Source organism: Ictalurus punctatus, chromosome 17 (genome assembly GCF_001660625.3).
Source record: "Ictalurus punctatus breed USDA103 chromosome 17, Coco_2.0, whole genome shotgun sequence".
Classification (NCBI taxonomy): domain Eukaryota; kingdom Metazoa; phylum Chordata; class Actinopteri; order Siluriformes; family Ictaluridae; genus Ictalurus; species Ictalurus punctatus.
In genome coordinates this window covers 20651402-20667899 of record NC_030432.2, presented here as the reverse complement: position 1 = coordinate 20667899, position 16498 = coordinate 20651402, and the positions used below count along the sequence as shown (strand labels likewise).

At 36.7% G+C, this 16498-nt stretch overlaps 1 protein-coding gene across 3 annotated transcripts; it reads right to left on the bottom strand.

The window, feature by feature from the left end:
• Positions 1-8141: 8141 nt before the first annotated feature.
• Positions 8142-16170, bottom strand: LOC108278138 (MAP kinase-interacting serine/threonine-protein kinase 2). 3 transcript variants are annotated; one of them, XM_017491325.3, is made up of 13 exons: positions 16010-16170; positions 15553-15598; positions 15243-15341; positions 14809-14906; positions 14194-14273; positions 13617-13690; positions 13429-13533; positions 12031-12086; positions 11227-11322; positions 10495-10689; positions 10045-10209; positions 9460-9494; positions 8142-9090 (listed from the first exon to the last, which is right to left on the bottom strand). In XM_017491325.3, exons 3-13 carry the CDS (start codon positions 15322-15324, stop codon positions 8844-8846), a joined length of 1233 nt encoding a protein of 410 aa, XP_017346814.2. In that variant the 5' UTR covers positions 15325-15341; positions 15553-15598; positions 16010-16170; the 3' UTR covers positions 8142-8843. The 3 variants fall into 3 exon arrangements, with proteins under 3 accessions (XP_017346814.2, XP_017346816.2, XP_017346818.2); XM_017491327.3 differs by having other exon boundaries at positions 16014-16170; XM_017491329.3 differs by lacking the exon at positions 10045-10209.
• Positions 16171-16498: the final 328 nt, after the last annotated feature.

Sequence of the window (16498 nt, the reverse complement as noted above, 5' to 3'; positions counted from 1 at the left end):
GATCATTGGCCTGTTGTAGAAGCCAATCTCTTTTCAGCTTCAGTTTCTTGACCGACTGTGGCATATTTGCGTCCAGAAATTGTTGATATTTACCGGAATTCATTCTTTCATCTACCTGTGCAATGTTTCCCATGCCATTGGCTGCCACACAACCTCAAAGCATAATAGCTCCAGCCTCTTGCTTGACAACTTACAAGGTGTTCTTTTCATCAGATTCTGCCTCCTTTCTTCTCCAAACATAACTTTGGTGACTGTGGCCAAAGAGTTGCACTTTTACTTCCAATCCACAGCATAATGTCTCTGACTTATCTAGATGCTGTTGCATACATCAGATATTGACTTTTGCAGTTTTAATTACATTCTGGACAATGGCAACAACTTTGATATATATATATATATATATATATATATATATATATATATATATATATATATATATATATATATATATATATATAGATAGATAGATAGATAGATAGATAGACAGATAGATAGAAGTCTTTCCACTGGTTTATAGGCATCAATTAGATAATATTTTAGATCTTGGTGATCAAGGCCCATTTCCAAAACCAGCCTATTCTGACTGTGAACCATGGTGGTGGAAGCATAATGTTGTGGGGATGTTCCTCATCTGCAGGGACTTGGGAACTTGTCAAGAATGAGGGGAGAATGGATGGAGTCAAGTACAGGAAGATTCTGGAGAAGAAATTGTGTCTGAAAATGGGTCAGAAAAATTCAGATTTCAATAAGACAATGACCCAAGCATAAGGCCAAACCTACCACGAAGTGGCTTGTTACATAGGAACAAGGTGGATGTTCTGGAGTGGTCTAGTCAATGCCCTGACCTAAATCCAATTAAACATTTATGGAATGACTTGAAAGTTGCTGTCCATCACCGAAAACCAACCAACCTCTCCCAGCTTGTAGAGTTCTCCAAGCAGGAAGATCTCCAAATCCAGGTGTGCCAATCTTGTATGTATACACAAGGTTGTGAGTATACAACTTTAAGTATACAACCTTGGGGTGTATTCTTAAAAAATGAGGAAATTTCAGTTATGTCATTTGGATAAGGGAAAACAAATCCCATTTAAATCCATGAAGTCTACCGAACCAGACGCAACAAAACTGTAAACATTTTAAAAGGGTGTGTATTCATTTTCTATTTACTGTATATCTGTTTTATAGCATTAAAAAACACTGACACTGTGCATAACATTAAGTAGGCTAATATACAGTACTGTAAACACACACTGTACCAGTTCTTTACATTTACTTACAAACTGACAGCCATCTTTATGCTGTTTTTATCCAAACAGACCCAAATGAACAATCTGAAGACCTAGTCGAGTGCTATTTCTACACTGTTTTGTTGCCATGGAAACTGCATTTGTTAAATCAAATAAAACTCTGAATTGAGTGACTTATTAAACATATCCTGGTTCTTAATATTCACTCACAATAGCATTAATGTGTAAATTAAGCCACTTTCTTTTCTGTGAAAGCTACTTTAACTTTTTTAAAATCTGGTAGATTTCATGCAAAGCACTGCATATGGAATCTACCTAGATTTCCTTTTTACTTTTTACTGTACCTTCATACCAATGTACAGTATCATACAATCTCGTGGGAAATAAAGAAACAGCACAAGAATGAAGGAAGGGAGTGTTATTTGGATAAGTGTGTGTGTGTGTGTATTAAAGTTCAGGTGTTTTTTTTATTTTTAGTTTATCTCTCTGTCAATCAGCTGATAAATGCACAAAGCCTCCACTGGTCACATCCTGTGTCTGTGCTCTGTGAGTTCTATCAAAGCCTTTTACTATTCTTTCTATAAGTTTTATTTGTACGACGTCTGAACCGAGCATGTGGTTCTTCGTGATCATTTTTCTGGTCCTGTTTCCCTGCAACGCGAAAGGTGAGTCTCGGGTGGACGAGATTTTCTTCTTTTTTAAAGTAAAAAAAAAAAACAACAACAACAAAATCAAGCTTTGTGGTAATGTAAGGATTCATTCAGACGTCATAATCCAGATTTCAGTCTACACTTTAATCTAAATTCACCAGTCACTCGGTTTAGCTTTAGATCCTAATCATTAGTTGTATTTTGACTTAAAACATGATTTACAGGTTCAGATAAAAAAAATAATAATCATTTAAAAAATCAGATACATGTTTAATTTAGTCTTAGATCCTAAATGAACAGTTTAAGGGTCGGCATGGATCATAAATCATGGGTTAAGTTTCCTACTTTAGACTTCTTTAGAGTTCAAAACTGATCCAGATTTACAGGTTAAACGTAAACTTAAGTTCTAACGCTCAGGTTTGGTTTAAACTTAAATCCTAAATTATAGGTTAAATTAAATCCTAGTTTACAGTTTAAATTAAATTTAGTTAATCATCTACAGATTATGTTTAAACTTAAAATCTTAGTTTACAGTTTTCATTTAAATTTAGGTCGTAAATGGTTCAGGTTCAGTGCATTGTTTTTATTAGGGTGTGTTATTGTAGGGTATATGTAGGGTGTATATTATTATTTTAAAATTATTATTATTTAAAAGATTTATTATATAACCATAATTATAATACATTTCACATGTATTCACAATTATTATTATTATTATTACTATTATTATTATTATTATACAGAAATATACAGAACAGCCACTTAAATTTGCTGTTAAGTGTAATTCATTCGATTAATACTCAATAATTATGATCAAATCTCCGATTTCCCTTTGAAACCAGTCTTTCCTAAACATGTCTGATGATGCACAGGCCACAAACAATCTTACCCTGTGACTGACATCATAAATAATCATTAGCTTGGATTAAATGAATTTTGCTGCATGTTTATGCTCCGCTTTAACAGCTTTATTGTTAACACTCTTGTGCTTACCGCTGATCATTTCAGACGAGTGTCCAAGCTCCGTCTCTATGTCCGAGAACGGGTACGTGAACGTGACGTTTGGGGAGCGCTTCAAACTGACCTGTAATTTCACCTGCCTCACCTCGGATTACAGAGTCCAGCTGCTGAAAAACGAACAGCTGCTGAGTGAGCTGAGTTTGTTCAGAGATTGTCCACAGTCCAAACACACCATCGTTCTGTCCCTGCTTATTCCTGCAGTCCAACACAACGACTCGGGACAGTACAAGTGCCGGAGCAACCCGCCGGACGTCATCTCCTCTGTGAAGGTCAACATCGGTGAGTAACGTAACGCGCGTGTTTAAGATTATTTAGGTCACAAGCACAAAGGGAAAAGCGTATGACGTGTCCTACTGTATCTGTCACTACTGTTATTATTCATTTATCTTCCTTCAGAATTTTTAAATATTTTTTTTTGTTGCATTTTTGACGTACGTGAAAACTCACAAAACTTTTCACATCCATCAGATGAGCGAACCATCAGGGCATCAGGGTTTGGGGAAAAAAAGTTTAGACCTTGGTGTATTGACTTTCTTAAAACAGACAAAATTCACAATCCCATCCATTATCTTAACAGAAAGTCAGCCATGTTGGATTTGGATTATGGTGTTTAGATAGGTGACCTTTAAAAAAAAAAAATATATATATATATATATATATATATATATATATATATATATATATATATATATATATATATATATATATATATATATATATATATATATATATATATATGATTTTTTAAAAATATACCTCCTACAGGGTTTATCTGATTCAAACCAAATTTGTCAGCACATCATGTCAAAATATCCTTGAATCTAAATTGCTAAGGAATTTATGTCACCTTAAATGTTGTTGCCATGGCGATACGATTGCTGATTGTGACTATATTTTTGTTTTCCGTCCTTAAACGGATCGATTAGCGTTAAATCACATGGAAGAAAACCACATTCATAACACGAACACGACCGTGTTTAATATCTAATACTAGCGTTTGTTTCAGTTTGTCTTTCATTTTTTTCAACATCAAATGTATAAAATGGGAAATATCACTAAACGTAGGATTTAGGAACGTGTCGTTTTAAATCATTAAAACAATCTGTCTAGAATAATAAATGAATGTAAATTTTTTTAATCTAGTACTTAAGAAAAGACTAACAGTGGCTTAGAAACATCTGTACACCTTTTACCTTCGTTAACATCTCCAGGAACTATGAATATGCATGAATATGCAAATCAGAAATCCTGCTATGCGAAATAACCAGCTAGTTACCAGCTATACTAAATCACTTTAAAGTATATTTATTGTTCACATTTATTGTTCGATTTCAGTCTACACAGACGAGCGTGTGCCGAAAGACGAGCACAATGATACGGGTAAGTGATGCCTTGTGATTATTTACAACGTGCTGCCATTTTAACAAAATGACAACATTTTTTATCAAGTGTGTAAGTGGATGGCGTAAAGTGAGACCACGGTGAACTGATCGTGTAATAAGTAAGGAATAAAACACTCCATGTCATGCTATTTACAGTAAAATAATCAAGTACAGCATGGCGTGATGAAGAGATGTTACAGTTACCACCCCAGAGTTAATTATTTTCCCATAACAGCATGATCCAAAGTGTTTTATTCCTCTTACACCACAGCACTTGTGTGTTAAAGAACGTCACATCATGCTTTTGATCCATTTAAAGTTGTATACGTTTAACGTTGAGAAACATCCATGGAACAGGTTAGTTCCTGTTCTCTCTTACGTTATAGCAGCTATAAACAGTCGCTGCCTCACCAGCCTTGCGGTTTTTTTCTCTCTTGAAGTTAATAAGAGAAAAAAAAAAACGACAAAAAATGCAGCTTGCCGTGTTACCGAGAAACCGCAAAGAAGCACAAACTCCTCTGTCCTGAAGATGTGAGAAAACTTAAAGCTACAGCTGTATTTCTGACTGTTACAAAGCGCTGGCACTGGAGACTCCTTCCGTGAACTTTCTACGTGTTTTTGAATCTGTTTGTGTGGAGCGTCCGCCGCCATACAAGTCCCCGTGTACGACTTGCTGAAAGAACAGAAAGAACAAGGTGATGAACGAGTGCATTAATAATAGAAACCTGTGATTTGCAGCTCCGTGGGTGTCAGAGCCGGCCTCAGAAGTGAAATCCACCTGCAACGCACTGTTTTCATGTGAGCAGCATTTCTTCTGATTTCTTTCATTCAGTAGTACTGAAGCAGATATGAAGCTTTCCTGTAGCATGTGGAATAAATCTAGTTATGATATATACAGTACTGTGCAAAACCCTATTTTTATTTATTTTGTATAAACTTTGTTATAGATTTTTATTTTACGACTTCTACGTTATCGAGTCGGTAGAAGAACGTTTTAGATTTCCAAACATTCGTTTTCTAGCACAAAATGAAATGTTACAGAAAAACGTTTGTACGTCAGTAAAGAAAGCAGAGTATTAAGTGGTAAGAGACACTTTCCAGACAAAAACACTCAATGAAGGCTGCTGGGTTTTACTGCAAAAATAGGAAGCGAGTGCGACAGTCGAAGAAGAGCTGTGGCTGGTTCTGCAAGATGCTCAGTAACACTTACAGCTCATGTCCTGCACACGTTGTACCCGAGACTTCAATTTAACAACAACAACAAAAAAGCTAAGGGTCGTCACACCAAATATGGAGTTTGTTTATTTTATTACTGTTTACTGCTCTTTACCGTATTTTTTTTTTTTGTAAGTAGAAAGATTATTAGAAGAATTCATTATTTCTGAAGTCATCTTTAAAGACTTTTGCACAGTACTGTGTGTACTAATAAAATCCTGTAAGAGTAAGATTACAATGAACCAAATATCAACCAAATATATTATAGAAATAATCTTATTATCTACAGGTAAAAGAAGCCTGGAAATAAAAAACAGGTTTAATCGTTTTAGATTTGGTTTACTGTGATCGTATGACAGGGAATAGATATTTCACCTTTCCTGTCATTTTTTTCTGAAGTTTAAATATATCATGTCATATGAATTTCGATTTTTGTGAAATCACATCGAAAAATAAACAGATTGTCTCTGTCTAGTAATAAAAAAGGATAAATACCCGGTGAGAAAAAATATCCAGTGTAGTAATAAATGTTCAAATTGAGGTCTAAAACCTCAATTTTGTGTAATGTTGGTTACTAAAATGATAGAAAATATCATTTCTGAGCAAATTATAGAACTTGTACTTACATGATGCAGATGATTTCAGAGGTTTAAAAACAACTTTATTAAAAAAACAATAAAGCATTGATTTTGACCAGGATTTGCCCCAAACCCACAGTGCAATGCGATATTAATATTAATACACGTCAGTGAAGAGTGTGACAGTTTCAGTACCGTGTTCCTCCAAGTCTTGGATTTGAAATGTAATTTGATGTAACTGTACTTTGTGATTCCTCTCATTTAGGGAACGCTCCTCTGTGGTACTTGTTGTGCAAGACGGCGCTTTTCTTCATCTGCTTACTAAGTGTGGTGTTGAAGAAAACCTGCTAGGTGCCGTGAGCGATATTTCCTCCTTTAGCAGCGTGTGCACGACCATCTGCAACACCTCAGGGTGCCATTTAGCTTTTGTAACTCCTAAAAATGAAGGTTTATTTAAAAAAAACAATACATTACAGAACAATACAGAATGTACAATTTAATTTAATTAAATAATGAAAATGTTTCACTGCTGACGGGCTGCATTTGAATTTAAACGAGCACAGATTTGAGATTTTTAGCATAGAAACATCAAATACATGAAATGTGATTAACTAGCATGAGGACTTTCATATCATTCTACTGATTCACTTAATTTTTTTTTTAATTAAATAAGTAATTTGGTGTCAGCTACAATTTGTGTTATACTTCTTGAAACTTTTTTTTTTTTTTTTTAAGTGACCATGTCAGTCAATATCATTCAAAATAAATGCAATTTTTAAAAAAAATAGAATGAAAGAACTCACTTTTCTTCATCTCATGTTCTCCAGAAAACATTGATGATGCAACTTCCTGTTGTGGAATATTCCAATTATTTCATAGGGGTGTTCATGTTTTCATGATTTGTGGAAAAGGATGATGGTGTTGAATGAATTCAAGCATTAATGCAAAAGGAAGCGTACAGGTAAACAACTTCACGCCGATCTGATGCATGCCATTGGTTTACAACAATGGTTTAAGGTGTTACACTCAAAAATAGTCATTTTGCTTGAACGTGAACCAGCAATTTTCATACATTTTTGAATAGTTTTTATTTAATAACATTTATATACATGTTTGTAAGGTAGAAAACACATAACAGTTATAAAAGTTTTCTTCTATACTCACTTTCTAATGCATCATGGTACATTTGACCTTTTCGGGAATTCCGTCGATTACAGATTTCACGTTCGGCTTTTTATGTTTAAATATTTCTCATAAGTGACCCATTTTCCAATATTTGTCTTAAAATTCTTAGAACAGTCTCATTATTTCACACAGGTTCATAACCAGCCTAACATTTTCTTTAACATACAGCCATTATATTTATTCTATCAAACACATAGAGAATGTACACTCGTTATGTGTGAAAACCTTTTTTTTGGGGGGGGTTAAATAAGTGGAGGAGTCAGAGTTTGAATTGTTCATGCTCTTTATTTGGAGTGTCACTGCACAAACTCGTGCTTTACCCAAAAATACAACAATTTAGTCCCTTAAACAAATGTCGTATGAAGATGCACAGTGGAGCATGAAATTCTTAAAAAGATAAATAAATAAAAACAAGAGGAAAAAAGGTCTCTCCCAGAAGAATAATTTTAAAAAAATGATAAAGGTTCTCTATAATAACCCACTGCGTGAACACACCATTTAAATTACATCAATAATTAAGAGTCTTGCTTTAAGACTTAAAGGGCATGTGTGATTATTCACATGCTGATCGTGTTCACTGTGATGTATGGGCATAAATATCCCAAAACTAATATCTGGAACAGCATGGAGTGAGAGGAACTGAAAGTTTGCTCGACACGTACAGTACAGTCATTAAAACTAAGAAGTCTCTCGGGTTCATCAGACTCTTAAATCTCACCTCAATCATGTGTTCAATAAGCCGAACCTTAAGATGAAAAACATTATAAAATGAAACTGTAGGTAAAAGTGCGTGTTTATATCAGACACAAACACTAGAGAGAGGGGGGGGAAAAACCCCAGACATAACTAAATGGGGGGGGGGGGGGGGGGGGGGGGCTGTGAATTTGTCAAAAATATCCAAATCATTAAAGAGCAAAAATAGTGCAAATAAAAAAATTTTTTTAAACACAAATAAAATAGTCTCTGCTCTACCCAACTAAAAGTTAGAAAGTTTAGAGCGCAGGATGAAAAAAAGTATACATGCACAAATAACTGCTGTTTGATTCAATAATATTCCAGGAATTTAGTTCTTCCCCTTTAGAGGAATCCTGACTCAGCAATGAAGTACATGGCAGTATATCGGATGTAAAAATATCACCCCCCCTCCTTAATATTAAATACTAAGAAAAAGGTTGTTAAACATGTAGAGTGTTTTTTTTAAAAAAAAAAGGGTCCTAATTACACCAGGAGACAAGCAGATGTTATTTTTCAGGGATTAACAGTAACTCAGATAAAACACCCATCATAGTGCTGTGTGTGTGTGTGTGTGTGTGTGTGTGTGTGTGTGTGTGTGTGTGTGTGTGTGTGTGAGAGAAGGCTAACCGAATCTTCAGAGCATTTCATCATGAAGCATTATTATTGCACATTTCTGCAGTCCCACTTACAAAGTCCATGCTTCTGGGCAGTTTGAGGTTTCTGTACATTCCCATAGTGCCAAATTTGTACAGAATCCTGCAGCAATGCATTCGATTCTGCTAAACACACCGGCGTGGCTCATCATCTCATGAAGAGATGATGGGTGCCTCCTCAGACCATGAGCAGAGGGCTGAGGAGGTGACGGCTGCTCTCCCTGCGCCGCTGAGCCAGCCGCGATCCGGAGAGGCGAGACAGAGACGGCGAGCTCGGAGATGCAGAGCGGAGCAGGAAGGAACGGACACCAGACGAGTTTCTCTCCTTCTCCTCCAACTCCTCCTTCACTTCCTGCTGCTCCAGCTGACGGTTCACGGCCACCACCTGAGCGGCAAAGAACTTAAGGTCCTGGACGCTCGACCTCCTGAGAGAGGAAAGTAGACAAAATAAGATACAAGCACACAAATATTTCTTTAAAACATTTTAGCCAAGGTCACGGGTATCCTTCATCAAAAAGCTGTGAAGTAAAAGAAACCAGTCGAAAAAGGCTTTCAGTTAAATGGCTAAGGTATTAGGAATGCTAGTTACAGTGTGCATGTAATGGTGGTGCTATGAATCCCGGTTAAAACAGAAAGCCTCTGTTGTATTGTAGGTTCTTCACAGAACCTCGAGTGGACCTAGAAGTGAACCCTGAGGACCTCCCATAGTGAGTTCCTGTGAAAATTAGTTATTCATTAGTAGAAAACGACCCTTATTATAAAAGAAAAAGAAAAATTTTGGGACGTGAACTCACCTTGAACGTAGCGTGGGTGTTGTGTTTTGAGAACGCTAGCAGGAAGAAAAGAAAGAAAGACAGGCAATTAGATCCAAAAATAGAAGAATATTAATTTTGATTTCTACCATGCTACATTTTAGATGCATGAATATTTAAAGGAAGTTATTAATATTAATAAGACTAAGTCAGCGTTTCCCTATAAGCCTTAGGAAAACTCTAAATGTTGAGACCTCAAAAGGAGCCTGTGTACATAAACACAAAACCTGTCTATGGAGCTATTTAACTGCCAATTAACACAAAGCATTTGAATCTGTAGCTAGCTAGATAACAAGCTACTGTAATGTTAAACACAGACTAATTGCATCTAGCTGCCATTTTACTGTGTTTAATAAAAGCTAAACATTACAGCCATCTTTGATGACTTCTAGGCTCCAGATAAATCTCAGTAGCTAGAAAGCGAGACTGCTTTGAAATTAGCATACCGATGGCATCTTCAACCTGACAAATAAGCTAATACGCTGGGCAGTGGGCAAAGTTTCCTGTTCCACAGCATATACTTATCCAAATGAAGTAGATGTTGGAGTCATGGTGGAATAGTCGTACCCCCTGTACCCATGGGTGTTGCAGGACCTGGTCCGCACTGAGCCGCTGTTTGGCATCGCGCACTAACAGTTTGGAAACGAGATCTTTGGCCTCGGAAGAGACATGAGCCCAGTCCTTCTCAGGAAACTCATACTCTCCTTCCTGAATGCTCTCGAACAGCATGCTCTGGGTGGATTTTAAAATAAATAAAAGATTATATATATATTTTATAAAGATTATATATATATATAAAAATGTATTGATTAATTTTCTATAATATGTTCTTTAGTTAATAAAAAATGTTTAATTGTTGCCGAGTTCCTATGGTGTAAGAGGAATAAAACAAATGCGTTTATAGGTAAATAATCTGTCGTTGATTAGTTTTACTATAACAGCACGACACCGCCTTACATACGTCACCGTATACGTCATTGATGATATAATCTACAGTACATGTGTGATTTTACTCACCTGGCAGTCATGGCATGGCTCCCCCTGATCCCAGCCACACCCGGTCCCGCAGTGACCCGTGAACGGAGGAGATCCACTGAGCAGGATGTAGAGGATGACACCGAGACTCCAGAGATCACAGCGTTTATCATACACGCCGACCTCCTCGTTAAACGCCTCCACCATCTCGGGGGCCATGTACTCCGCCGAGCCACACTGAAATACAGTTTCTAAATTATAAATATTATATGATCATATTGCTATAAAATAAAATGTATTGTGGGATTTTTTTTTTTTTTTTAAGCACACATCCATGCAGCATTAAACAAGAATAAAAGGAACACAAATAACTTAATTCACTTGTTTGTCATAGATCTGTTTATGCTGTATGTATTGTAGGAAGTTGATGCTGACTTTCAGTAGTAGTGTTTTTGTTTTTACTGCATGAGAAATAAATGTACAGTGGATATAAAAAGTCTACACACCTCTGTGTGTAAATGGAAGGTTTTCGTGACGTAAATAAAAACAAAAAAAACACAACCAAGATAAATCAAGTCAGAAATTTTTCCACCTTCAAATGTATAACCATTAAGTGAAAAAAAACCCCAATTATTCTGATTAATCCCAAATAAAGACGGGCCGTTTCGGAAGGATTTTCTAAGTGTCACAAAGAGCTTTTAAAGCATGCATGGTATGGATGGACCATGAAACAGCGAGAAGGCCATCAACAAGGGGAGAAAGTGTGTGTGTTACCGGAGTGAGGAGCTGTGGACTGGAGATCAGGTTACAGTCACTGCTCAGTTTCATCCCACTGCCCAGGTCAAAATCACAGATCTTCACTGGACACATCTGCAGAAAGACCCAAACCTCAGAGCTGTACACGGAGTCAGTAACAAACTAAATCAGTCCAGTCTTTAAAGGAAAAATCCATCCTGTATGCCCTGCTACTTTCTATCCAACATGCTAAATGAAACATGATTTAAACTTGAACATGTTGCTCTATCTTGACTTTGATTAACATTTTCCCACAATAACTAGTTTCTGGGTTTGACTTCCTGCTGATCATGTCACAGTGGGATTTAACAATTGCATCAGCTCTACCTAGAAAGCGATGCAGCAGCACTTTACTCCTTTAGTATTCAATCTTCATGCGAATACCACAGTCAACACCATCACGCTCGCCATCCCAGTCCCCGCCCTACCTCAGTGTTGTACAGCTATGTTGCATTCTGGGACTTTGAGTCCAACATTTGCACAAACGTCTCCAGCACTTCTACACTGGATTTCTCATTAATACGAAGTTGTTGTTTGCCTGTTTGCTTTTAGAAGCAAGCTGCAAAACCCGATTCGTGTTTTTGACTGATTAAATTTTCCTCCGATTAATCACCACTAACATCACAACCGCTAACTTTAAACAAGAATAACCAAAAAAACAGCACTAACCAACAAATCAGTTAAACTATTCACAAATATTTCATTAGAAACATATTTAATGTGTTTAAAAGCATTTCTTTTTACTTTGAGAGTGTGTGTGTGTGCATGCTAATACACACTCACCTGGTCACTGTGCTCACAGAGGATATTCTCTGGCTTTAGGTCTCTATGCGCCATTCCTACATCACAAGGTCACATGACTATTACCAACAAATAATTTATAACATCTTTCATACATTCAAAGAAGCAGAAAAGACACTAGTCTAGTCGATCAGTCATGATGTGCTCAGTGTCTCATGTTTGCTTCAATAGCTACAAGGAACTACAAGGCTAATGTAGCTAACAATTAATTGAATATTAAAGCCACCAGTTTTGCAAGAAAGCACCCAAATCACTTCTAATCTCCACCTTCTCACTTTAGGCCACGCCTTCTTCCTGTGGACCGACACCAAACAGCTGAGGGAAGAAAGAGTGATTCAGCTCCAATATTTCGTTCCATGATTATTTTTGATCATGTTTACAGATAAGAACATCGTACAGAGTCTGAAACCACATCAAGACGTCTGGGAGACGCCGTACATCACAAAGCCAACAGAGGAGACGCCACAAGCATTTAGTGCTCCACACCAAACTGGTGGCTTTAACACTCGATTAAATGTTCGCAACATTAACCATGTCAGCTCATAACCGGTTCTAACTATAGTGTATGTGCAAATACAAAGCATCCATGAAACAGGAAAAATAAAACGATTTAAATAAAGGAATAATAGAATAACATTTAATATTAAATGAAGTAAATAAAAGCAAATCTAGAATAAATTACATTTAAAGTAACTAAAGTAAATTCATTTGTTTATTTTCAGTAGCCATTTTATCCTGATCAGGGTCATGGTGTAAGTAAAATGAACATAGCTAAATTAAAATAAATAAATAAATAGATAGATAAATAAAACTGCCATGCTCTAAAACAATATACAGCAAGGATGAGCAAATACTTGCTTTCAGGAAAATATTTTTTCCTCACTATATTTTATTTACTTCCATCTTATTCTTCATGCCTTACGAACCCCCGCTACATTTATCCATTTCTAAACTTTAAGCTCCAGCGCGTGTCAGAAGTCAGAATCGGGGATGAATCAGTCTTTCAGATGAGGCGTTAAGCCGAGGTCCTGACTCTCTGTGGTCGTTAAAAATCCCAGGACACTTATTGTAAAAGATTAGGGGTATAACCCCGGTGTCATGGCGAAATTCCCCCATTGGCCCTTCTCTATCAAGGCCCCCTAATAATCCCAATCTCTGAACTGGCTACATCACTCTCTCCTCTCCACTAATATCTGGTGTGTGGTGGGCGTTCTGGAGCACTATGGCTGCCGTCACATCATCCAGGTGAATGCTACACACTAGTGGTGGTTGAGGAGATAACCTCCCCCCGTACTATGTAAAGTGCTTTGAGTGTCTAGAAAAGCGCTATATACATGTACCTGTAACTGGGTGTGATGTGAATCACTGGTGCTGACTGACCTTTACTGTGCAGGAAGTGTAAAGCACTGGCGATGTCCTGCACCACAGCACTGACTTCCTGTTCACTAAAACGCTGCCTTCTGTGGATATGAGTCAACACTGTACCTACAAAAACCACAAATCGAGTCTGAATGTGAGCTCTGAAACAAAGATCCATGTCAATACGAGGACAAAGCAGACTGATGAACCTCCTCTGAGCTTCTCAAACACCAAGTAGAACCTGTCGTCTTCTTCAAAAAACTCCACCAGCTGCAGAATGTTTCTGCAGAAAAGAAGAAGTTTCACCAAGTCACAGCCGGAGGATGAGGAAGATTTCTTCTCACTTGTCATTAATAGAAATTTATAAACAAAACAAAAAAAAAAGACACAGTTTGTCACATTACTGAGAAACAATAATGCACCTGTCCTGAAGACATGGGAAAACAAAGTCTTACTGCTTTACCTCAGACATTAGAGACTCCTTCCATGAACGCTAAATAAATGTCTCCTTACAGAAAACATCACCATAAACAATTACACGTGAACGAGCTGTTGCTATAGAAACGATAATGCATCAGAACTAGCGGATTAATATAAACCTGCACTACTGTCAGAGCTGCTGTACTAGAAAATAAAATCAACATCAACTGACCAATCACAATCCAGAAGTCAAGAGCGCTGTAGAGTACAGCAAAATAAGAAATTAGGTTAGTAATTCTTTACAGGTAGAGTGAGTGAGTGAGTGAGTGAGTGAGTGAGTGATATGACTCTATAAGCTTGCTGTACCTGTGGCCTTGGCATTGATAGAGAATCTCCACTTCTCTAAAAACACGACTTCGGCTCAGTCCTGGCCTCTTCTCGATAATCTACAACACACACACCACATCAACCAGCGTAATTTTTTAAGAGCAAAGTAAAAGACCATAATATTTTTTTACTCATTAAAAATGTCCATTTATTCAATTGAAGATAAACAACAAAACCACAAATACAAGACAACAGATTTTCCAGCGTGTTTAGGTCATTCCATGTATACAGCTGAGTGCAAAAGTTTTTGGCTGTTTATAAAAATATGATTCTTTTATTAGTAATGGCAAATAAAAGCACCGTATACACAGACAGAATGTATACCACGCAAAAATTATTTTTTATACCTCCCTACAGTTTATATTGATTACCGTACATGTTACATTAAAAACAAATGAATGAATAGAAAAGTAAATAATAAACGATACACAATAATATTCTAACAGGGCACACAAACGTTTGCACTAGCTATTAAACTTAAATCCATTACCTTTACACCTTCTCCTAGATAATATATTTTCTTACATTTTTTAACCAATACATCCTAAAAACTTTTCCTCCTGGTCATCATCCATGTTCACACAGCAAGCTCACCTTCACTGCGTACTCTCGCCTCGTACTCCGACTGACACACGTCTGCACGATGGCGTACGCTCCTTCTCCCAAAACCTCATCCTGGACTCTGTAAACATCTGAATACAACAGAGGGAAAACCATGAAGAGGATTCGGGTACACTGGAGCGTAACAGTTAATAAGTTTAACCAAAATACTAAAAATATTATAGTCATAAGCTGAATTTATTCACATCTCTTTATTGTTGCTCATTTGTATGACTCTAAATATGTTAGAAATATATTAAAGAGGTGGATAGGAATTTCTAACACCCCCTGCTGCTTGCACGGCAAACTGTCTTGAAAACATGTCAGGGTGGGGCTTTCCTTGAACGGCTGAAATAAACAACCTGAGCTGTGTGCGGCATTGCTGCTCATCATCTGCTTTGTTAAAAAGCTTCAAAACCCCAGCTTACCTTCAAATCGCCTGCTGAAGCCTTCTGTTGCTCTGCATCTCTTTTTCTTCTTGTTTCTCCTCTTAAACTCGGGGAAGTCCATGAGCTCATGTGAACTGCCTAAAGAACAGAGATCAGAAGCTTAGAGACACTGCAACATTAAAAACTAAAGAATACCAAGTTGCAGGTTTATTAGAACATTTAACTAGAACATGTGTTTAAAATCAAACAGAAAACGACTTTTTTAAAAAAAAAAAAAAAAAAAAAAAAAAAAAAAGAAAATTAAGAGCAGCTCATTGAGGAGGACAAGAGAAGAGAACTCATAACAGACCGTGAGTTGTCTCCGCCCAGTGGATTGTAGTGGTACTGCAGTCTGCCTGTCATAGATTTAAATTAAATCAATTTTAAATAAAAACATAACAGCCAACAATCATGGTATAATATTCGACATGTCAGAATGTAAATATTCTGAATATTTGCACATCAGGAATGCATTTTGAAGGAAACTAGTAAGCTGGGAAGTACAGAAACGCCAAGAGGGACACATGAAAATCTCAATTATGAGAATTAATCTCAGTTAAAAGTATTTTCAATAAATTTAGTTACATTCAGGTTCAAATGCACAACAACACCAAGATAATTTACCAATAACAGCACGGAAAAGTGTTTATTCCTTAGAAAGTAAATTAGAAATGTTACCAATTACACCTAATTTCCTGTTCTGTGAATCTGAAACACACAAAGGTCAGTTTCTTAAATCTATTACCTACTAAATATTGCAGTCTTACCCACTTATCGTTTTTACGCGTTAAACTCCACTTTCTAAACGGCTTTGCCCCGGTTTAATCCCGTTTAAGAGTTAATTGCTCTTTTCTCCCAGCAATCAAAGCACTAAGCAAAGAGGACTGTCTCTGAATTTGTAACTTCCCCTCATAAAGTCCGGCCCATTCTCTGTCTTCTACCCAATCATATCAGGCGCTGGAAATGAGCATAATCTGACTGGACAGCGTAAACAATGGGGTGGAGTTTCCACCGATTATTCAAATATTCAACATCGTTTTCTGTTGTTGACCGTAAATTAGTTAAAATTGAATGTTTACTCGTCTCAGAAGCTGATTTCAGTTATTATTTTTTGGTATATGCAGCAAGTCATTGAAGTACAAGCATACTGCGTCACATGTCTTTGTCAGGCTTTTTAAAAAATTATTTACAATAAAACAAACAGGTTTCCTGCACAAAATATGACAGAATGATAAAGTTTACATTGGCTTCATAAA

Excerpts from the sequence above, each read along its gene's own strand:
- LOC108278138 (XM_017491325.3), bottom strand. The coding sequence starts at position 15,324 with ATGGACTTCCCCGAGTTTAAGAGGAGAAACAAGAAGAAAAAGAGATGC. Across the intron at positions 11,323-12,030 it reads TCTGTGAGCACAGTGACCAG|ATGTGTCCAGTGAAGATCTG; the intron begins GTGAGTGTGTAT and ends GTCTTTCTGCAG. Across the intron at positions 10,690-11,226 it reads GTCCACAGCTCCTCACTCCG|TGTGGCTCGGCGGAGTACAT; the intron begins GTAACACACACA and ends ACTGTATTTCAG.